At 44.4% G+C, this 23,951-nt stretch overlaps 2 protein-coding genes across 2 annotated transcripts in view; one reads left to right on the forward strand and one right to left on the reverse strand.

The window, feature by feature from the left end:
- Positions 1 to 16,792, forward strand: part of LOC121925999 (intestinal-type alkaline phosphatase-like) — an 18,764-nt gene extending 1,972 nt beyond the window's left edge. Inside the window, 8 exon segments of the mRNA XM_042458554.1 lie at positions 2,997 to 3,171; positions 4,071 to 4,243; positions 8,907 to 9,041; positions 10,572 to 10,644; positions 11,576 to 11,710; positions 12,985 to 13,176; positions 14,275 to 14,391; positions 15,516 to 16,792. Coding sequence (XP_042314488.1) covers positions 2,997 to 3,171; positions 4,071 to 4,243; positions 8,907 to 9,041; positions 10,572 to 10,644; positions 11,576 to 11,710; positions 12,985 to 13,176; positions 14,275 to 14,391; positions 15,516 to 15,778 — 1,263 coding nt within the window. The 3' untranslated portion in view covers positions 15,779 to 16,792.
- A 4,436-nt stretch (positions 16,793 to 21,228) lies between these two features.
- ECEL1 (endothelin converting enzyme like 1) overlaps positions 21,229 to 23,951 on the reverse strand; it is an 84,622-nt gene continuing 81,899 nt past the window's right edge. Inside the window, 3 exon segments of the mRNA XM_042456308.1 lie at positions 21,229 to 22,140; positions 23,066 to 23,142; positions 23,380 to 23,475. Of these exon segments, the coding sequence (XP_042312242.1) occupies positions 22,041 to 22,140; positions 23,066 to 23,142; positions 23,380 to 23,475 (273 nt within the window). The 3' untranslated portion in view covers positions 21,229 to 22,040.

Raw genomic sequence — 23,951 nt, forward strand, 5'->3', positions numbered from 1 at the left:
AATCCCCAGGATTCTGGAGGTTATAGTCAAAGCCCTCCCCAATTGTTGGGAAAGGCTCCTTTCCTCCATCATCAGCATATCAGGTAGTAATTCAACAGGTGAACCCAGTTTCTCACTGTCTCCGCCTACCATTGGGAAGTTGCCAAATGAAACAAGGTCAGGGCTTCTGTCCCTTTAGTGGTTTGTGTAGGAGAGGAAATTTCCACAGGTGTTGCTTGCATGATAAGTAACACTTGCTACAATATCCGTTTCTACACAACTATGATAGGCACATTAAACCTAAAAGGAGGACGATCTCTACCTTGCAGGCAATAAAGCTCTCAGAAAGGATCCTGACTTAAAAACTTCTCAGGACGGCAAAGGTCTGCCGCCTGAAGTGAGTAACAGCTCAAATTCTACAACCTGAATAAATGATGCAAATTAAACTGGGTTCTTTTGCATATTTTATTCTGGTAGCTACAGGGAAAGCCAGCAAGGTGCAAGAGATCCCAAAGCCTTTCCCCAGCGTCTCCAATTTAGGTTGCAACTTTTAGCATCCTTACTGAACACAGCAGGCTTTCCTTTTGTGTTAAGACTTCATTTGTATTCATCCGTCATCATCTCTAAACTAGAAAGCACATGTGGGAATTGTGTTGCCCTCCAGATTTGTTGGACTACAACTCCCATCTACTTTGAGCTGGAATAACCAATGGTGTGCATTGCTGGAAGTTGAAGTCCAGTTACATCTGGTGCAGCATAATAATAATAATAATAATAATAATAATAACAACAACAACAACATCTATTTCTATACCACTTTTCTTGGAAGATCAAAGCGGTTTACAAGTTCAAGACAGATGTACATTGCAGCATATTACAATATAAAATACAATCAGAAATAGAGTTCCCAGGCTTTCTCTCTCTGAAGAGCACTGTGAGGACTAGAAATTTACTGCTTTTTAAAAAGCTTGTCCATTGCAGGACAGTGGGAAGGTGCCCAGTTTGCACCAGTTACCACTTTTCAGGGAGTAATTGCAGAACTACACATAGCTATGGCTTGGACAAATTTAATTTTTGGACGACAGCTCCCAGAATCCCCCAGTTTGCCCCCACTGAACTTCACTGTTCATCAATCATGGGTTGGCATCCTATTATTGAAAACTTCAGGTATAAGTCAACCTTAAACCTTTTTTTGGTTGATATAGGGCTTGCCTTGTAGTTGTGTGCCTTCAAGCTGTTGTTGACTTATGGTGGCCCTAAGGTGAACCTATCATAGGGTTTTCTTGGCAAGATTTGTTCAGAGGTGGTTAGCCATTGCCATCCCCTGAGACTGAGAGTATGTGACTTGCCCACGGTCACCCAGTGGGTTTCATGGCTGGGTTGGCAGTTGAACCCAGGTCTCCAGAGTCAGTCCAATGCTACAGCACCCTGAAGCCAATGCTGGAAGTCCTGACTATATACGGCTAATTACAGGAAGGATCAGTGTTTTTCTGTTTTTTACCTGACTTTGCTCTGAACTAAGCAAAGTTGGGAAATCCCAGTGTTTCCCAGAAACCCCAGAATAATAATAATAAATAATAAAAACTTTATTTATATACCGCTTTTCCAATGATCAAAGTGGTGTACATCAAGAATATAATTACATTCAGGTTAAAAATATAAAATCTACATATATCAATATACATAAAAACACACGGCCAAGAATCTGTCAGTGAATAAAGTGCAAATCTATCAAGGGTAGTGACTACAGAGAGTCAGACAGGTATGCTAGTCAAAATAGATGTGTCTTCAGGGCCTTTTTGAAGGCATCCAAAGTGGAACAAGCTTGGATTTCGTCAGGAAGATTATTCCAGAGAGTCGGTGCTGTCAATGTATATGATCTCTTGTGAGTTATTGACAATCTCACGCTCGGACATTCTAATAGATGTTTCCCTGTTGTTCTGAGAGTGCGGGGCGGATTGTGTGGGAGGAGGCGCTCCTTCAAGTAGCTCGGGCCCAAGCCATGTAGGGCTTTATAGGTAATAACCGACACTTTGTATTGAGCCCGGAAGCTAATGGGCAGCCAGTGAAGAGATTTTAGTATCGGAGTTATATGGTCTTCCCTGGATGCTCTAGCGACCAGCCTGGCTGAAGCATTTTGAACTAACTGAAGCTTCCAAACCTGGTACAAAGGTAGCCCCATGTAGAGCGCATTACAGAAATCTAAACGAGAGGTTACCAGTGCGTGCACTACTGTTTCAAGGTCCTTTTGGTCCAAACAGGGACGCAGCTGGCGTATCAGCCGAAGCTGGTACCAATAATCTCAGGTTCTTTTGGTGTGTGGACAACTGGATCCGGCCCAATTTGGCTCCAGTTGTTCACATGTCAATAAACAATATCATGTCAGCCCAACTGGCCCAGACACACATCAATGCAGCCTTGCTCTGGATTCAGGCAGTATGTATAGTTGTCAGCATGATTGGTCCAGAGCATAATGTCCAGACTTGTTCTGGATTAAGTGGCCAGTATAGACGCATCCATAGAAATTGGTATTCCTCCCTCCCTGTATAACAATTAAAGCCCCCCTGAACTTACCATAGAGCAGTGATTCCCAAACTTTGGTTCTCCAGATGTTTTGGACTTCAGCTTCCAGAAGCTCCAGCCAGCTTGACCAATAGTCAGAAATTCTGGGATCTAAAGTCCAAAACATCTGGAGGATCAAAGTTTGGAAATTGGAACATTTTAAAATCAGCTGAACACTGGGACTACAAACGTCATTTTTTTTTTACAAAATCATTTTTTATTTGGAGGGTATGGAGTCATGCTCTGCACCTAGCTAACAATGTTGTCAACCATTTTGCTTGCACCTTTTTTCTCTTGTGATGGGCTGCTGGAAATGGTTGCCAGTCCCTTTCTTGCCTAGTAGGAGAGCTGGCTCTGTTCCTTCCCTCTTCTGCCTGCCAGCTCACCTGAGGGAGTGGAAAGGCCGGCCCATGATTCAGGACCTTCCTAGCCAAATCCTTTTTGGTTTTGGGTAGACATACAACGTGGACCGGCAAGTGCCAGACAGTGCTGGCACTGCCACCGCCTACCTCTGTGGAGTGAAGGGCAACTATCAAACCATCGGACTGAGTGCGGCTTCCCGGTACAACGAATGCAAAACGACAGCCGGCAATGAAGTGATATCTCTGTTGAAGAGGGCCCAGTTGGCTGGTAAGGATCAAGAGGGTGTCAAGGGGAGGGCGACCAAAATGGTGAAGGAAGTCTGGAAACTATGAAGCCCTATGAGGAGAAACTTAGGGAGCTGGGGATGTTTAGCCTTAAGAAAAGAAGGTGAAGAGGTGATATGAGAGCCCTGTTCAAAAATTTGAAGGGATGCCATATTAAAAATGGAGCAAGCTTGTTTTCTGCTGCTCCAAAGACTAAGGAGTTTATCACATGAGGGACGGGACATCACTGTCCCATCACTGTCCCATCCTTTATGCTCAGTCGTGGGAAGGACTTTCACACATAACCTGCACTTGACCCAGCAGGGAAGCATGAGTGAGAGTGATCGCACAAATCACTTTCACACTCCAACTGGCTCAAAAGCACTTTCAGACGTCATTTGCAGTCTTTTCAATTAATGGAAGAATCTGTTCATGATGGCTAAAAGTGCTATTCAGCTGGCTGCAGTGTGAAACGTCAGGAATAAACTCTTCTAGAACATGGCCACATAGCCCAAAAAACCCACAAAAAACTATGGATGCCGGCCATGAAAGCCTTCAACTTCACATGAGTTTCCTCTGCTTGCCATCTGGTCAGCAGCTCTGCCAGGCCCAAAAAAGGCTGTTCAAGAGAGGTCGGGGTTTTAAAAATTTATCTACACCAGGTTTCAAAAACACAAGGTATGTCACTGCCTGGCAATGTAACTGTAGTTGGTGCCCATTCCTCCTGCTTTCAACAACCCCTGTGTCTATGGTGAGTGGCATGCGATTCCAGGTTCCAACAAGACCTCAGATCTCTAATAGGTTTACCAAACTCAGCTATAGCAAAATCCCAGTTCATATAGAAGCTTTCGTTGATAAATACAATATGGATAGTTCTCTCACCCCAAATTTCTCTCTTTTCAGGCAAATCTGTTGGGATTGTGACCACCACCCGGGTCCAGCATGCGTCACCGGCTGGAAATTATGCTCACGTGGTGAACCGGAACTGGTATGCCGATGCCAGCATGCCCCAGTCTGCGATCACAGAAGGCTGCAAGGATATTTCTCAACAACTTGTGGAAAATGTAGACTTCACAGTAAGTGGAGCAGACAAGCCTTTCTTTTACCACAGTCCTCTCCCACCAGCCCAGAAGAGCTTGAGAGAATTTTTCATTGGTGGTTGAGGCCAAAATCTGAAAGGTCTGGCCAAAAATACCAAGCATATTTTATCTTGAAGTTGTCTTTTGTCCAGCATCTAAACTTTAGGAGAAATGTTTCAGTCCAGTAGAATGGGGAAAGAACCTGTAGAAAACCCAAAAACTCAGCTAATGATGGTACCATGGAGAAGGAGATGGGAATGTTGAACTTTTCAGGACAGGATTTGAACCCAGGGCCTTAGGTTCCCCACCCCTACACTTGACCTTCCCCATATGGCCTCCCAGACTAAGGGACCTGAACTTTTTGTAGTCGTGAGATTGTATAGCTTCTGTGAAAACTGGTGAAAAGGGTATAAATCTCTGTTTTCTGGTACAGATGCCACCTTTTCAGGTGGCTGTTATGGAACAAAGAGCTGCTGCGCTGGTTGAGCAGTTCTTAGGGTTCTTAAGTCCAGACAATCCCAGATTTCCAGGACCAAACTTGAGACTTTGGGACTTGTGATGTCATTAAGGATGAAAAACAAAGCATTGACCACTGTCACACAAAGTGTGCCATTCAAATCAAAAACACCAAGTCTAACAGATGAGGGAAACACACACACACACTCATACACCTTCAGTAATTACACACCAAAACAAGACTTCTTGTTAATCCCATTAGAATGGTCAAGTAACCAACAAAGCAGAACCAAAGATTGTAGGAAAATTTGGCCCAGGATCAAGAAATGAAGCAGGAGAGCCACCGACTGAATTTCGTGAGGCCAACAGTTTATTCATTGCAAACATATTCTTCATCAAGAAATTCAAGAAACTCCTGTATACATGGACATCACCTGATGGTCAATATAGAAATGAGATAGACAACAAAACTGGAAGCAGAAGATAGAAAAGCTGCACTATCTTTGTAAAAACAAGACTATGGATTGCATGTAAAGGAATGGGTGTGCTACAACACTGGATTGTCCTGATGTGTAACCTATATTCAAGAAAAAAGGCTATCCTCGGGGCAGAATATGGAGAAACAGAGTGGTTTCTAATTGAGAAGGAAGTCACTCCATCTGTCTAATTTGTATGGCGATCGTATCGTATGTGAAACTGGATTAGACTAGGAGGAAGGTGGTGTGAAAACTGGAGGAAGGGGCATCAATAATTTAAGATATGCAAATGATATTATACTACTAGCAGAAAATAACAAAGACTTGGAACAAGTTTCTTGAAGAAAGTCAAGGAAGAAATTGAAAAAGGCAGGTTTACGGTTGAACATTAAGAAAATAAAAGTCATGACTACAGATGATTGACCCTGCTTTAAAGTAGATGAAGATATTGAAATCATGAAATATTTTCCATACGTTGGCTCAGTCGTTAATCAGAATGGAGACGGAAATCAAAAAGTCAGAAGAAGACTAGAACTTGGAACGGCAGCTATGAAGGAACTAGGCAAGAGCCCAAAGTATAGATATATCAAGTTAGGATGCTCCATGTCATCATATTTTCAGTTTCTATGTATGGTTAAGAATGTTGATAGGAAGGAAATCAACTCATTGGAAATGGGATGCTGCTGGAACAGCGTTCCACAGATACTGTGGACTGCTAAAAAGACAAACCAATGGGTCCTAGAGCAAATCAAACCTGAACTCTCCCTAGAAGCTAAGATGACTAAATTGAGAGTGTTGTATTTTGGCCACATCATGAGAAGGCATGGCTTAGTAGAAAGACAATAACTCTTGGCAAGGTAGTAGGCAATAAGAAAAGAGGAAGACCCCATTCCAGATGGTTGGACTCAGTCAAGGAGGCCATGGAGGTCCTGAGCCTGGGAGACTGGAGCAGGGATGTTTATAATAGGGTGACTTGGAGGTCTTCCATTCATTGGGCCATGATAAATTGATGTCAGTGTGATGGTTCACAACAAGAACATATCTCCAACAGGGTGCTAACCTTAATCCCTAGAAAAGGCACATTTCCAAAGCTTATCTAAAAAATGGAAGGGAATAAATTCCACAACTGTAATTTGGTGCCTGTCTGTGTTTGGTACCACAAATAGAACTCTTCTTGATGGTCCCACAAATAGAAATCTTCTCATTTCTCGGTCAGAAAGCTGAGTTTCCTCAGTTGATGATCTTAGACTTAACATGGTTCATAGCAATGCAGATAGTCCTTCAGGTAACTCATTCCCAGGACATTTGAGGGTTAAATGGCCACAGGGTCACTCTGCCCTACTAGACATGACTCCTCTGTTAAGGCTCAGGAGCCGGTCAGTTGGTTCCCTGCCCCTCAACTTCTCACTAATTGACTCCTCTCATTCTTTTTTGTTTGCCTGAAATAATAATAATAATAATAATAATAATAATAATAACAATAATAATAATTTATTTTTACCCCGCCTCCCCAACAGAATCGAGACAGCTTACAACAGTCATAAAATACAATATAAAATGCATCATACATTATAAAAATACATCCCATTGTCCCCTCCCTCTTAAAACAACACAATAATTCTTACATATTAAATCATAATCATAATAATAATTTACCATTTTAAACTATTAAGACAATCAGTGACAGAGATATGGACATTATGGGGTGTTCTGTATAATAATACTAATACTAATAATACTAATAATAAATATTTATTTATATCCTGCCTCCTCCGATTGAGGATCAAGGCGGATAACAACAAAGTAAATACAATATACAACAATAAAAACAACAATCCCCACAAGACCCCGGCCCAACCCTCCCTCCCAACTATAAAATTAAACAGTAAAAAATGTTTTAAAAGTACATAGCAATACACCAAAGTTAAAAACAAATCACAAGTAAGAAAAATAAGAAAAGGAGGGGGATTCGAGTGGTTCTGGAGATTATCAATCGGGGAAGGTCTGCCGGAAGAGAAAGGTTTTTGTCCCCTTTTTAAAAGCCTCAAGAGAGGATAATTGGCGAATCTCTTCTGGAGGTCATTCCAAGTTTTTGGGGTGGTGACAGAGAAGGACCTCCGGGAATTTCACTGCCAGTTTGGTCTTTCTAGATTGAGGTTCTTCCCAGAGGATCGGAGTGTATGGGAGGATTGTATGGGAGGAGGCGTTCCTTCAAGGAGACTGGACCCAGGCCATGTAGGGCTTGATAGGTGATAACCAACACCTTGTACTATGTCTGGAAGCTAATAGGCAGCCAATGTAGTGATTTTAAAATACAGCGCGCCCGCGTCATACACGCTCAAGCCGCATACGCGCTCAAGCTGCGGGGCGCGCGCAGGGCAGAAAGGGCAGCACGTCCCATTCAATTGAATGGGTGTGCGCACGCGTTGCGCCCTGTGCGCCACCGCACTGCCGTGCACGAGCCCCATTGTTTACAATGGGGCTTGAGCATAGGCGGAATTCGCCTTAGTGGAGGGATCCAGAACGGATCCCTGTGTAAGGCGAGGACCCACTGTAGGTGTAATATGGTCAAACTTGGATTTTCCGGTGACCAGTCTGGCTGCCATGTTTTGTATCAATTGGAGCTTCCAGACGTGGCACAAAGGTTGCCCCATGTAAAGCGCATTGCAGAAATCAAGGCGAGAGGTTACAAGAGCATGTACAACCGTTTCTAGGTCCCGCTGCTCCAGGTAGGGGCGCAACTGGTGTATCAGCCGAAGCTGATAGCAGGCACACCTGGCTGTCGCATCAATCTGAGAAGACAGTTGAAGCAACAAATCCAGGAGCACCTTGAAGCTGCGGACTCAGTCTTTCAAGGGAAGTGTGACCCCATCTAGAACTGGCGAACTTATCTCCATACCCGGATTGGGGTTACCTATCATGAGTATCTCCGTTTTATCTGGATTCAGCTTGAGTCTATTTTCCCTCATCCAATCCATTACTGACTTCAGGCAGTCATTCTGGGGGGAGATGCCCTCCTTGGTCACTGATGCAGTCCGAGACATAGAGAAATAAATTTGGGTGTCATCAGCGTACTGATAACACTCTGCCCCATGTCTCCGGATGACCTCTCCCATGAAGCCGCTGGGAGAGGTCATCCGGAGACATGGGGCGGTATAGTAGTCCGAATAGCGGTAGACCAAGTAGATTACTCAGGGAAGGCCTGTCAGAAGAGACCTGTCTTGACAGCCTTTTTAAAGCTGTCAAAATTGGTGATGTTTCGGGTCTCTTCCAACAGGCCATTCCGTAATTTGGGAGAGCAGATGAAAAGGCCCTCTGGGTAACCACTGCCAGCCTAGATTTTATTGGCTGCAGTAGATTTTTCCCAGAGGACCTAAGTGCGCGGGGTGGATTATATGGAAGGAGACGATCATGCAAGTATGTTGGAGCTGAACAGGGAGGAACTCCACATCCCTAATGATTTTGCACCCCACAGCCCTGGAGAGTGGCGGCTTCCCTTTCCATGGGGTGATGAATCCATGCTGGGTGGTAGCCTGAACTTCAAGGGTGCTATCTAAGATGCTGTATCAGTTTGGTGGAGAGTGTTGTACACCTTGGAGCGTTCCTTTAAAGTTCAGACTAGAACCCAGAGTGGTCCACTATCCCACTGTCCTCAGAAACACCAGCCTTCTAGGCCAACTGAATTTGCTTACTTAAGTCTTTATTGCAAAGTGATCCTTCCCTGACAGGTGGTCTTAGGTGGAGGCAGAAAGTACATGACCCCGGCAGGCACTCTGGACCCTGAATATCCCTCCAACCCGCTACACGTTGGCCTCCGCAAAGATAATCGTGACCTCATAACCGAGTGGCTCAAGGCTTCTTCAGTAAGTGTCTCATGCTTTTCCCATTTTGCTTTGTGGGCTTTATGTGATGAATGGAATGAAGAGGACAGTCTGTAGCTCCGGATGTACTATGCAGGTTGAGCCTCCCTTATCCAAAATGCTTGGGGCCAGAAGTGTTTCAGATTTTGGACTATTTGCATCTACACAGTGAGATATCTTGGGGATGAGACCCACATTTAAACAGGAAAATCATTTATGTTTTAATTTTGGAATACCTGTAATTACATATACATACATAATGAGAGATCTTGGAGATGGGGCCCAAGTCTAAACACAAAATTCACTTCTGGTTCACATATACCATTCCTTATACACAGCGCCTGGAGGTAATTTTATACAATATTTTAATAATTTTGTGCATGGAACAAAAGTCTGTGCATACTGAACTATCAGAAAGTAAAAGTGTCACTATCTCAGTCACCCATGTGGACAAATTTGGATTTTGGGTTTTTTGGATTTGGGAATTTTGGATATAGGAGGCTCAACTTGTACGTGGAACCTTTTTAAGGGCTGCGCTTGGACCAGAGCTCTTCCATAGCACTGGGGTGGTGTGTCCACTCTGGGTTTTCGTCAAAAATCTTTTAGGAATCTGTCTAAGGTGCTAATCCTTATTGCTACAACAGCAGCAGAACCTCCTTGCTCTTGGGTTCTGGCAACTGGTACAGAGACAAATCCCGTCTCTGTTGCTGAAGTTAATCAAAATTGGACCCTTCATCTGGGATGTGAGGAGGCTCCAGATCAGGCCCTGCCAGGCGCTGTGATGGGTTGCACATGGCATTTGGGACACAATAGCAGATGGAGGCTTTCATGCTAGGGGTGGCGAATCAGTTACAGGTTTTAGCCCAAACTTTAAAGGAGTTATCCGGTGTGTTTGGGAGACAGTGTTCACCACTTTGGATCATGCCTTTAAAGTTCAAACTAAAACCTAGGGTGGATTTCTTCTCTCACTCCCCGAAAGAAGAGCTACCAGCCATTGATGGCTGGAGATAGTATACTCCTCTGAGAATTGAGTCCTAGCTTTGGGAGCATAAAATCCCTTAATCCAGTATATCCTGGGAATATTGCACAATTGTGATAAAGCTTTTCACACAACGTTGTGTTGAACGGCAATTAAAGTGGCATCAACCTGTGAATAACCAGGCAATAAACAGCAATAAATCATTCATGGAAAAATACCGAAAATGTTTTCTTGCTGTTTATTGCCTGGTTATTCCCAGGATAATGGCTTTTTTATTATGCTGTGTCTGAAAATCTTAATTGCAATTAAATAATAATTGCACGGTTTTCATTTAAATTTCCAATTTTCTTCCATGTGATAAAATCCATAGACTTGGTCTACTTCTTCAGACACATGGCCTAGTCTACGAAAGCTGATGCTACAACTTCTTTTGCACAAAAAAAGGATGTCGAGAAGCTAAATGTTACATTTCCACCATGAATGTGACAAGCTATATTCAGTTAAAAGTTGTAGCAGACAGCATTTATTATCTGACCTACCTTGTTTTCCCCCAGGGCTCCAAATATGTCTGGAACCGAACAGAACTTTTGGCAGCAGCTGCTGATCCGAATGTGAAGCACCTCATGGGTAACGGGTTCAAGTCTCTATTTGTCTCCCAGCTGCTGCCAGAGAGTGTTTTATTCTATTCCTATAGATTATTATGTGTCTTCAAGTTGACTCCAACATATAGTGAGCTGTTGGTAGGGTTTTCTTGGCAAGATCTTTCAAGGGTAGGTTTATCTTTCCCTTCCTCTCAGGCTGAGAATCTGTGACTTCCACAGTCTCTTTCCAGGGTTTTCTGACCAAGGAACCCTGAGGATTCCTGGGATGTCTGAGGGGTAATCCTGGTCTCCCAGATTCCTAGTCCATCACTCAAACTACTACACCACACTGCCTCCATCTCTTTTAGCAGTTTGCAAGAGTTTTTCTCAGAATGCATTCAGGATAAGTTTACATACAGAAGAGAATTGATGGTAAAGACTTCTTGGTACCATTTCAAGTTGTAGAGTCCCCCCCACACACAATGACTTGTTGTGTGCCTTCAAGTCATTTCCAACTTATGGCAACCCTATGCTGAGGTTTTCTTGGCATGTTTTGTTCAGAGGGGGGCTGCCATTGCCATCCTCTGTGGCTGAGAAAGTGTGACTTGATCATGGTCACCCAAAGGGTTTACATGGCTGAGACATGCTCAAACCACTAGACCACACTGGCTTTCTCCCTGCCTACATATGTGAATGCATTCCTAAGAGAATGGGGGAAATACATACATTTTAAAAAAATACATATGTCAAAGAAATATTTTGTTGAGGAACCTTCTGTACACACACACAGACACACAAGCCCCATCTCACCCACATCTGGAAAGGCTACACTCCAAGCAGTGCCACAACACTAAACCATCCTCCTTGCACAAACTGCTCCCCATTCATCTTCCCAGTCAGTTCTCTCATTTTGACATGCTTCAGGTCCGTCTCTTCTCAGAATCAACTTATTTTCCCCTTTTCCATTTCCTTCCCAGGTCTTTTTGAACCCTCCGACATGAGATATGAGCTGAACAGAAACAGTGAGACTGACCCATCGCTGACTGAGATGATGGAAGCCGCAATACAGATGCTCAGCCGCAATCCCAAAGGCTACTACCTTTTTGTTGAAGATAAGTCCATCTGGGGAACCTATGGATTCTTCTGGCCAGTGACATAGTGGGGTCAGGGATTTAGGAGACCCCAGGATTTTTTGGATTTAGGCATCATCTGCCACCTTGCTTGATCTTCACACCAACACATCTGACAAACAAGATCTGGATTTTAAAATCCCCTTTCTGAACGGGATTCACCCTCCATGTGATAAACTCCTAGGTTCTTGCCTCCTCCACAAACCACTGAAAAAGTGTAAAAACTGGCCATTCCTCGGCTGAGTCCATGAACCTGGTTTGCCATGACTCCTGGTCATGTTGGAAGTGATAGTGTCTTCAGTGGAGGAACAATGAGGGTGGGAGTATGAGGGGTGGAAGGCATCTCTTCCACCTTTATAGCCTACCCCTGCTGCAAATATTAAAATTAACCATCAACTAACTACTTCTAGCCAGGGTCCTGGATGGCTGGACTGCATTGACCCACACCTTCCAACCTGGGTTGTCCCCTTGTCCCCTTCAAGTCGCTCTGAAAATTGGGGGACAGGATTGGAGACAATGGGTGGATAGAGAATGAGGGGAAATGCTTCTTTCAGTGGAGACCCAGGAAATAGGGTCATAGTGAGGATAATAATAATAATAATAATAATAATAATAATAATAATGGGTTGGCCTATTATTATTATTATTATTATTATTATTATTATTATTATTATCCTCTCCAGCATTGAGGCAACTAACAACTAACATAAGAAAACACCCTTAAAACACAATACAACAATTTCATCATTAGATCCCTCCCAACCCCACCCATCCACAATAAAATACAATTAAATATTAAACCATTATTAAAACAGAGGCAGCTCCAGACAGTAGTGGGTGCTTGATGGAATTAATATAAAATTACTAGGTTATTAATCTGGGATATTTGTCTGGGAAGGCCTGCCGGAAGAGAGACGTCTTGTTGTGGAGCCTGAAAGAGGAAGGCCAATGAAGGCGGTGTTTGTGGGGTGCTTGAGACTCTCACATGTTCTTCCTCCAACCTGGGGAAGAAGAGTCCACTTGCCAGACTTCTGAGGTCTAATGTGCGCTGCAGAAATAATGCCACTTGACACTGCTTTACTGGCCACATCATCTTGGGATTTGTAGTGAGTTGTGGCACCAGAGCACTCTGACAGTGATCTCTCACAAAACTACAAATCCATAGCATTGAGTCATGGCAGTTAAAGCAGAGTCAAACTGCATTATTTCTCCAGTGCAGTTGAGACCTGACATGGAACTTGTCCTTCTCGCTGTACGAGGCAAGATCGACCTTGCGCACCATGATGGCATCGCCAAACTGGCCCTGACGGAGGGTGTGGAGTTCGACAAGGCCATCCAGCGGGCAGGAGAACTGGTGGAGGAACGCGAGACTCTGACCGTGGTGACAGCGGACCACTCCCACGTCTTCAGCTTTGGTGGCTACACATTGAGAGGCAGCTCCATCTTTGGTAAAGGGTTGGCCTTGAGTAACATGGTGGAGGTGGTGGTGAGGCTGGTTTGGTTTCTCTGGGGATTTAGCTCACAGGACAGCCATGGGAATAGAGTTCACTTCAGAAGTTGGTTGCAAACCGTAATCACCCATTTTGGACAGTATCCACATTGTCTTGAGGATACAATCTCATGAGCTGCATTGAGTAAAAGCCATGCTTCAAAGGATAAAGGATCAGCTGCACATAAAGTCCCAAGTTCAATTCCTGACATGTCCATTTTTGAAAAGGATTTTGGGTATACCAGAAATTCTGGGCTGCCTCTGGTGTCCAGAGGAAACAATACTGGGACAAATGAACCAACTGTCTGACTCATCAGCTATTAATTTCATTTACCTGAAAGGGAAATATCTGGTCTGCAGGTGAGATTCAGGTTTTTTAGGGGTCCACATCTAGCCTGCTGGCATCAGCCTGGATAGGTATAGCAGGCAACTAGCCAGGCCAAAATAAAGCTGCTTTGGGTCACTTTGGAGGTATGCTGTTTAAGTGACACACACATCTTAAGAGGCCAGAAGCTGCACCAAAGATGCGCTCCAATCCTTAGGACTGCAGCGTAGCTTTGGCGTGGCTTCCGGCCTCTTAGGACGGATGCATCATTTAAACAGTCTGCCTCCAAAGTGACCTGAAGCGGCTTATTTTGGCCTGGCTGTTCGGGCCCTAAGTTCTGGTTTGCAACTCAGGAAGCCATTGTGTGGACTAGAAGGACCTTTTGGAAGCTGTAGTTTCAGGGAACAGAACAGTTTCGGGGAACATAGCTCTGATTGCAGTCCCCAAAATCATTGCATGGAGCTAAACTCTGGTTTGCAATCTGAGGATGTATTGCACTACTCCTTGTACTGAATAGACATAAATAGAGCTGAGCTGTGTCTTATATGATCGGATGGTGGGAAATATTTCCAAATGGTTATGATTATGATTCCAGCCACTCTGCTTGAGGACCTGCTGCTGCTGAAATGTGTCCTCTTTCTATCTTTCTCAAATTAGAAGATGGGTCCCAAGTCAACCCCTCCCAACCAAACATGTTCCCCATATTTTCTCTTACCCCTCTTCTGTCCCCAGGCTTAGCCCCTGAACTAGCAGATGACAACAAGACATATACATCCATTGTGTATGGGAATGGGCCAGGCTACCAGATCACCAACCAGGGACGCCCCAATGTGGATCCAGAAGAGAGTGGTAAGAAGGGTTGCATTTGCTGGTGACATGTTCTGATGGGGTGGCTGTTGTGAATAGAATTGGCGATTATGCTTTGTTAGAGGGAATATTTCCCTTATTTCAGGGCCTTATAGGAATTGCAGGTGTCCCTTATTATAAAGGAAGACTTCCGACCAGAACATTTAATGCTCCTCAGAACTGAACGGGGATGGCTTGGTGCCGGGGATGGAACGGGGCCCTTTTGAGGATGATTTGCTGTGTGATAAAATCCATTTTTTCCAGGTCATGCATGGCCCCGAGAATCCCCTTTCAGTTCCCATAATAGGGGAAAAGGTGTGCAATAAGCTTCCTGGTCTCCCACTGTAGTTTTTAAAGCAGTCCTCCTTTCTCTGACAACTTTTGAGATGGTAGCTTTTAATCCTTCCCTTTCTTAATCTAACCGTCTCCTTTTATACTCCTTTTATACAAAATGAAATCCAAGCACAATGCAAAATAACCCATTCCCTCCCCTCAGATGTACAATGGACCCTTGGTATCTGCTGGGGTTTGGTTCCAGGACCCCCATGGATATCCGTGGATGCTCTGGTCCCATGATAGTAAAATGGTGTCCCTTATATAAACTGGCAAAATCAAGATTTGCTTATACAGTCCGCCCTCACCATCTGCACCCTCACCATATGTGGTTTTAAGCTTATGTGGACGGCAAGTGGTGAGAGACAAAATGGCACATGCATGCCACCATTCAAATCAATGAGACGCAAGCATATGGATGGATCCCCTGCATATGACAAGGGGCACACTGTATATAGTTAGCATTTTCAAGCTTTGGATGATTGAATCTGTGGATATAGAACCTGTGGATACAGAGGGCTGACTGTAGTTGCCTAAATTTATATATCCTGCCTTTCTTTCAATATGGGACCCAATGTAGCTGTTCCTAGGTCTCAAGCCTTGGCCGAGAAATCTCAGGGCCTGAGATGATCCTGAACTGGCAACCTTAGCTACCACTGGGGCACTGAGAAGATGTCTGGAAGAGGTGACCATGTAGGGTATCACCCATAAGCCTCACTCAGTTCAGATCTGGAACAGTGTTGGTGCCTGGGATAAGTCCATGTTCCTCTCTTATACCTCTTCCCTTTTGCTAGAGGGCAACGACTACCACCAGCAAGCTGCCGTTCCCCTTTCCTCAGAGACCCACGGTGGTGAAGATGTAGCCATCATGGCCAAGGGCCCAATGGCCCATCTCTTCCATGGGGTGCAGGAGCAGACCTATGTTGCCCATGTCATGGCATACGCTGCCTGTGTGGAACCATATGAGGACTGCACCTTGCCTGGGTTTAACTCTGCCAGCTTTGCCAAGCCCACATCTGTGGTTCTTCTTCTCATCTCCTTGCTCCTTTGGGACTGATAGCCCTTCTCTGAACCATGTGGAGTCCATCACACACCTCCTTTTTTCTTCCTTCTCCATTGCCGTACGAAGTATTGCCTCCATCGATTTTGCCTTTGAAGCCACAGCTGTGCATTATCCATCTTGTTGCAAGATGTATTGGAGAAATGGTTTCTGTCTTGTGCTCTCACTGGGAAATTTCTCTGAACTGTCAGATTCTGAGTGCCTGCCTCTCTCATTTGGAATTCTCTCCTCATGGAGACTCACCAAGGCTTGAGCATTTCTTGGAAGTGACACAAAACATTTTAACTCAAACAGCTTTCAACAGCCGGGAACCAAGTAGCAGTAGCAGCCGGCTGACACCTATCCTTGGAAATAAGTGCTTAAAGGTGTCCAGTGCATTAATGATACCCATTTGCCCATGCAGACAAAACTGCGCTGGCCTTTTAATTCAATATAATCAGCAGCAGAAAATTATAAAGCAACGATTTCTATACAATGAACTACTTAAGTCCTGTTGCCTGGCTTGTGCCAACAGTTAGCCAGGAGTATGTGTGTGAGAGGTTTTGGAGACAGGGCAGGGAGCAAGACGACACAAGTCTCAGCCTTTATTTGACTTCCAGAGTGTGGGAAGGTTTTCTGGGCTGCAGCATGCCAGGAAGGGGGCAGGATAGGACTTTCTACCTTTCACCACCCCACCTCACCACATTTGACCCATGCCAGCAGCGCTGCCTCTGTCCGTTACAGAGAAAGCCTAGCTCCATCTTTCTGGGGCAAGGCAAATAGGGAGATGCGCAGAGACAAGACAACTCTGGAATCTGGAAATGCTGAGTTTTGAGGGAACTTTTCTGTGCATGTCTTCATTTGCAACTGTCAAAACTTTGCCAACTGCCTGAAGATACAGACTTTGAATGTCCAACTGTGCCTTTGTGGCAACATCCATCCTTGTTTGGCATTAGAGACCTCTGGATGGCAGAGACTATGGAGGGCTGTTCCTTCCCAAAATAGCAATGAGCTCTGAGCAGGGATGGTGGTGGCAGCACCACAAATTTCTGAAGGAGTTGTTTGTTGTTGTCTTCAAGTCATTTCCACCTCACAGCAACCCTAAGACAAACCTATTATGGGTTTTTCTTGGCAAGATTTGTTCAGAGGAGGTTTGCCTTTGCCTTCCCCTGAGGCTGAGAGAGTGTGACTTGCCCAAAGTCACCCAGTGGGTTTCAGGGCCAAGCTGGGAATCGAACCATGATCACAAGCCGCAGTTAAGCACTCAAGCCACTATGCCACACCAAACCCCCAAATCTAGAAATCATTCTTGGAAATAGGCTCTTTGTCTCCAGGCAAGGCCCAACCAAGCAGGACAGAGTTTGGGGGTGAACTTTATTGGTGGTCAGAGGTCAAGAGGTGCTTGGTCCAGGTTGCAGCCTCATTACCATGAGAGGAAAAAAAATGAGGCTGAATTGTAGGCTGTGTTGGAGGATATTTAAGGAAATGTACCTAAATATCCTCAAGGCACCAGATCCCACCTGATTTTGGAAGCTAAGCAGGTTCAGCCCTGGTTAGTAGTTGGATGGGGGCTATCAATGAATACAAGGTACTGCAGGCTTTATTTCATAGGAAGTAACTGGCAAACCATCTCTGAGTCTTCCTTGCTTAAGAAAACCCTATGAAATTCGTGGAGTTGCCATAAATTGACCAAAAATCAGTCAAAAGGATCCCATTGACTATATTATAGCTACTCATTCATGCCTATTCCCAGCCTGAAGGCAGGTATGCACACACACATGGCAATGTATTCCCGTTTGCCAGTGTCCCTGTTGTCCAGATCTTGGGAATCTTCTGGAGTCAATAAGAAGGAGTCAGAGGAGAACAAGCAACACCCTGAACTGGTAGTTACTGGTCCAAGGTGTTCTCTAGAATAGAAAGTGTGCTTATACAGCTCAACTTGTATAGGTTGAGTCTCCCTTATCCGCAGTTCCCAAATCCAAAATATTCCAAAATCCAGCATAGTCCACAGGGGTGGCTGAGATAGTGACACTGTTGCTTTCTAATGGTTTAATGTACAGAAACCTTGTTTCATGCACAATATTATTATTTTTTAATATTGTGTATTAAAATTAACTTCATGGCATGTGCATAAGGTGTATATGAAAGATAAATGAATTTTATGTTTAGACTTGGGTGCCATCTCCAGGATATCTCATTATCCAACTAACTCTGAAATCCAAAACACTTCTGGTCCCAAGCATTTTGGATCAGGGAGACTCAGCCTTACTAGGCAGAGCTTGGAAAAATTAGGGGAAATGGCTGACTTGTTAGCATTAGTTGTTGCTTTAAAATGCATAATGCATTAATGCTGGTTGTAATTTGGAGAGGTGTGTATATGAAAAAAACATTGAAAATCAAAAAATGCCCAGTTCTTCCAAGAGGTTTGACATTCTCATGTTGCTCTGCCAAAAGATGTAACATTAACACTGAAACACACACAAAATATATGTACTTGTGCACTTGTTCCCCCAGAAAGAATTGGTATTCCTCAGTTGACAAAGTAGGTATGTCCCTTGGCAATACTTGAACAGAAAATTGGGTAACCAGAGGCAGAAATGGCATATGAAGACTAGGGCAATCCAACTTCAGGCGGTCTTGGATGAAACGGATTATCTAGACCCATTTCAAACTGGCTTCCGGGCGGGTTACGGGGTTGAGACGGCCATGGTCGCCTTGGTCGATGATCTCCGTCTGGGTATCGACAGGGGAAGCGTGTCCCTGTTGGTGCTCTTGGACATCTCAGCGGCTTTCGATACCATAGACCATGGTATCCTTCTGGGGCGCCTAGCGGAGGTGGGAATCGGGGGCACTGCGCTCCAGTGGTTCCGATCCTACCTCTCTGGGAGGTCCCAGATGGTGCAGCTGGGAGACGTGTGCTCCGACGAGAGGCCCCTTAAAACCGGGGTCCCTCAAGGGGCCATTCTGTCTCCCATGCTATTTAACATTTACATGAAACCGCTGGGAGAGGTCATCCGGAGACACGGGGCGCGGGGTTATCAGTACGCTGATGACACCCAAATTATTTTCTCTATGTCTCCGACTGATGCAGTGACCGGGGATGGCGTCTCTCCTCTCGTGGCCTGTCTGGAGTCAGTAATGGGCTGGATGAGGGAAAACCGACTCAAACTGAATCCAGAGAAAACGGAGGTACTAGTGATAGGTTCTCCTGGTCCAGGAATGGCGGTGGTTCCACCTGTCCTGAACGGGGTCACGCTCCCTGTGAAGGACTCCGTGCGCAGTCTGGGGGTGCTTCTTGACTCCTCGCTTCACCTGACTGCTCAGGTGAATGCGACGGTCAAGAGCACCTGTTATCAGCTTCGGCTGATTCGCCAGCTGCGCCCATACCTGGCCCAGAGGGACCTTGAAACGGTCGTACATGCTCTGGTAACTTCAAGATTGGATTTCTGCAATGTACTCTACATGGGGCAACCCTTATACCAAACTCGGAAGCTACAATTGGTGCAGAATATGGCAGCCCGGCTGGTCACTGGTGCTCCCAGGACCAGCCATATAACACCGATTTTAAAAGATCTTCATTGGCTGCCCATTCGCTTCCGAGCTCAATATAAGGCGTTGGTAATTACCTATAAAGCCCTAAATGGCTTGGGTCCAGGATACCTGAAGGACCGCCTCTCCCCATACATTCCGTCCCGCACCCTCAGAACATCTGGGCAGCAACTCCTGAAGGTGCCGGGGGCTAGGCTTTCCTCCGTCACCAAGCGGACGTTCTCCATCGCCGCCCCGGCCCTCTGGAATACGCTGCCCGCTGAGCTCCGCTCGACTACCTCCCTGGCCCAATTCAAGAAGGATTTAAAGACCTTCTTATTTCATCAAGCATTCCCCCCATGAACATCAGTTAGGGCCCCCCTCCTCTTTCCGTGGCCATGAGGAAGGGCTAATTGGGGTTTTATCTTATCTTTTTCATCTTTTTTATTGTTTTTATTGTTTTTTGATGTATTGTCTATGCTTGATCTGTTTGATCTATGTATGTATTTTTTAATTGTGTGTAAACCGCCCTGATCTATGGAAGGCTGCGGTATATAAATAAAACTTTTATTTTATTTTTTATTCCTAAATCACAAAAAAGAAAGAAAAAGAGAGAGAGAAAGCAATTTGATAGATTTCAGCAAACATTTTATCCAAAACTAACAGTATGCACATGTGAAATGCAACAACTAGGTCTGGTAAGCCATGGAGAAGTAGACAAACACATTTTGAACCTTCTGGAGACCACTTGAAGGCTTCTTCCAAATGGCATCTAGGAATGATTGCTTCCCCCTTTCACCAGCCTCCACTTTTATTATTTTCATTTTAGTGGCCAAGCCAAAAACGAAAACTTTTCTTTTCATGGGTAATTGGGACAGTAACAACTTTGCTTTCTGATGGTTGAATGTACACAAACTTTGTTTCATGCACACCATTATTTAAAAATGTTATGTAAAATTACCTACAGGCTATGAGGTGGATATGAAACAGAAATGAATTTTGTGTTTAGACTGGGGTCGCATCTTCAAGATCTCCCATTATGTATGTAAATGCAAATACAGGTATTCCAAAATAAAATGACAAAATCCAAAACACTTCTGGTCCCTTGCATTTTGGAAAAGGGAGACTGTCTCAGCCTGGACACTGAGCTGGGGAGACAGGTTGCGCTGCTGTCCATCTTTCTCTCTGTTTTGCCATGCACACATGTTCAGTCAGGGATACTTGAGGCAGCTGCTGTAGGCAGATGCATGTGGCAGCAATAGGATCGGCTAGAACAGAAACCCATTCTTTCCCAGCTCAAGGTTTATTGCATTTACTTCAGACATACCGCTTCAGCCTGACATCAAATGTCTGTTTTTCTCACCTTCCTTCATTGTTTTCATTGTGAGGTATTCCTGTAATGTTTTACTGGAAATGACATTACATATACTGTGTTACTTCCAAGCTCTAGTACTCAAGACACAGAGAGATTTGTGCTTCGCTATGTGATATGTTCTGTCATGAATTTTCAAACCCAGAGTTTCTTTTGCACAGGAAGGAAAGAAGAATCATAGAATTGTTCAGTTAGAAGAGACCCCAAGGGCCATCCAGTCCAGCCCCATTTTGCCATGCAGGAACTCTCAATCCAAGCATCCCCAATGACAGATGGCCATCTAGCCTCTGTTTAAAAAACCCCAAAGGAGAGACCACTACACTCCGAGGAAGGAGTGTGTTCCACTGTTGAACAGCCCTTACTCTCAGGAGGTTCCCCCTAATGTTGAGGTGGAATCTCTTTTCCTGGAGCTTGCATCCATTGCTCCAGGTCCTAGTCTCTGGAGCAGCAGAAAACAAGCTTGCTCCCTCCTCAATATGACATCCTTTCAAATATTTAAACAGGGCTATTGTATCACCTCTTAACCGTCTTTTCTCCAGACTAAACATACCTAGTTCCCTAAGTCTTTCTTCATAAGGCATGGTTTCCAACCCCTTCACCATTTTGGTCGCCTTCCTCTGGACATGCTCCATCTTCTCAGACATTTGATGGAAGGAATAAAGCACTAAAGTCAACAGGGACATTAATCCCAAGAACAGTGAGAACCTCTGCTGCTGGTAGGATATTGAAACCCTAAATACATTCAGTTTACACACACATACTCTGTCTGTAAGGGGAGATAATCAATGGTTTTGCAGTGAGAAAGGGCAGAAAATTAAAGCTTTAAGATGAATTGCTGTATTTATAAATTGTTTGCAAAGCTGGCGGTTCATTGGGGTAACAATAGCATGAAAAACAATCAAAACACAGAGAGGATCATATTGCTAGCGCCAACCCCAAACTTACAAAATAGCCAGCAATCTTTTGAGGAGTCCTGCTTCATGCTGGATGCTATGCTCAATAAAAACTGCAAAAGCACCAACGTGAAACCATGGTTTAGTGACAGAAAACGTTTTTGAAAAAGTAATTTCAAAATTAGGACAGAAACGTTTGTTTCTTGATTCATGAGATGATATTTATGAGGAAGGGATTCTGGTATGTGTGTATGGCAAGGCCCATTTTCATAATGGACTTGGAGAACAATACTTGAGTCCGGTCTGCAGCATCTACCAGTGTGTCCATCGTCCCCAAGGAAGGCCTGGCTTGCAGAGACGGATATGGTTTCCTTCCTTGCTCTCAGTCTGCCCAATGGGTGAGAAGTAGAGTAATGGCAGGTCCAATGGGCACAATACAACACGTGTGGTTTTTTGGCAGGTAGGTGGGGGAGAGCAGGTGGGTATTTCACCAGACGGAGCATTTGTGAGCTGGATTCATGGGTGAATTCTTAGGACAATGGAAGACTCTTCCAAACTCCTCGAATTGTGAGACGCTGCCCAGGACCCTACAGAGAGGGACAGAGAGAGGGAAAAAGAGATGCCAGAATAGCAACATGGTCAGGAGCAAGTTCAGGAGAGGTTCATTTTTGTAAAACTAGATCCTCCTAGGTCCTTGTGAAAGAAACACCTTGGCATGAATCCTACAGTTAATCTTAACTCAAGTACAGTTGGTCCTCCACATTTACGGCTTTGACTTTTGCAGATTTGATTATTTGTGGTTTTAATAGGTTCTCTCTAGGAATCTCTAAGTCCTCCAGCGCAACTCTGCCAGAAGTTGTACTGGAGAACCTAGAAGTTCCTAGAGAAAACATTTCTTTAGGCATTAGTAGCATGATTCTATGGAGTTTATCACATGGGAGGGAATCAGCTAAATCCTGTGCAGAAACGGGATTTAAATCTGGGAAAATCCTGCAAAAGCAGGATCATTTTCAGATACATCGGGAATGCATATTATTATTATTATTATTATTATTATTATTATTTTGCAAAAAGTCCCCAAATATGACCAATCTTACAGCAGTTGCCCATTTTCTGATTAAGGATGAGAAAATCTGTCAGCATTCCTTATCTCCATAATGCAGAGCCAGGTGGGCACTTAATGCTACCAATCTTAGGTGTCATGAAAGGGCATCCAGTTATTCAGTTATTCTGTGTTTTTAATCTTAACTTTTACTGCCAGGAATAGGAAAGGGTGCTGATGCAATTTTCTACTTCACCAGCTAAAATATCTGGGATAGCTTTGGGTAATGGGCACCTTGATTTTGTGAACATCATTTCATCCCTCCCTCCTAAGGCTGTTTGCAGGAACATGGCAGACAAGAGTGATTCTTTGTTGTTTTATCCCAAAGACATCTATCCTAGATTTCATCTGCAGTTTCCACCTGTGGCCTTATTCCTTCCTACCCCTCCATCTACACATCTCCTACTTACCGGTAGTGTTCAGGAGCATGTTTGTCAGTCAGCACCTGCAGGTAGATGGATTGTGAACGTCGCTTAATGCACCAGTTCTGCAAAGAGAAGAACCACAGAAACAGGGCAGGATCCAACAGACAGTGAGAAGTGAGTGACCGGCCCTTGGCTATGTCCCTTGAGCCTAAGCATCTTAGATCCACAACCTGACATTTTACACGGCAGCTCTCAAGGCTTGGAATAAATCATCCTCTAACTTTAAAGATTTTGTGATCATAAGTCACTGAGCTCTCTCCCAACTAGGAAAGGTTCCTTGGCAAAAATGGAGGCATTACCTGGGCAAAAGCAATGAAGAAAAGCTGCTCATGGGTGTACTTGAGCCAGTGCAATGGATTTTCAGGTCCATGATCCCTGACCCATTTCTGGTAGGCCTGCAAAAAACAACGTAGTCAGCATATGGCTTTTCCATAAAGAACTGTTACCCCAAGGTCAGGCCTCCAATTACCCCTCAATTTTGATATCAGTTTAATATTAAAAGGGATGCTGGGGTGGGTGAACTGGACAAGCAACTCCACTGTGGAAATCTGACCATACCACATTTGGAAATCTGGTTGGCTCTAGTAAGGCACCCACCACAATGAGATCACCCAAAGACATCGCATAATCCCTTTGTCTAGGATGGGATCCCGGCCAAGGAGATGGCTGTGCATACACAGACAATGCACTCTTCCCAAAGAGCAAACGATTTCCTTTATCTAAAATAGTCACACCAATTGTCTGAGTATTTCCTCAATCCCTCAACCATTCTTCTTCCCCATTTAGCAATGAGGAAATCCATTCATCCCAAAATGGCTGTCCCAGGACATGATTCTGAGTATATATATATACCACTGCCAACACACTGGCA

Source organism: Sceloporus undulatus, chromosome 3 (genome assembly GCF_019175285.1).
Source record: "Sceloporus undulatus isolate JIND9_A2432 ecotype Alabama chromosome 3, SceUnd_v1.1, whole genome shotgun sequence".
Lineage (NCBI taxonomy): Eukaryota > Metazoa > Chordata > Lepidosauria > Squamata > Phrynosomatidae > Sceloporus > Sceloporus undulatus.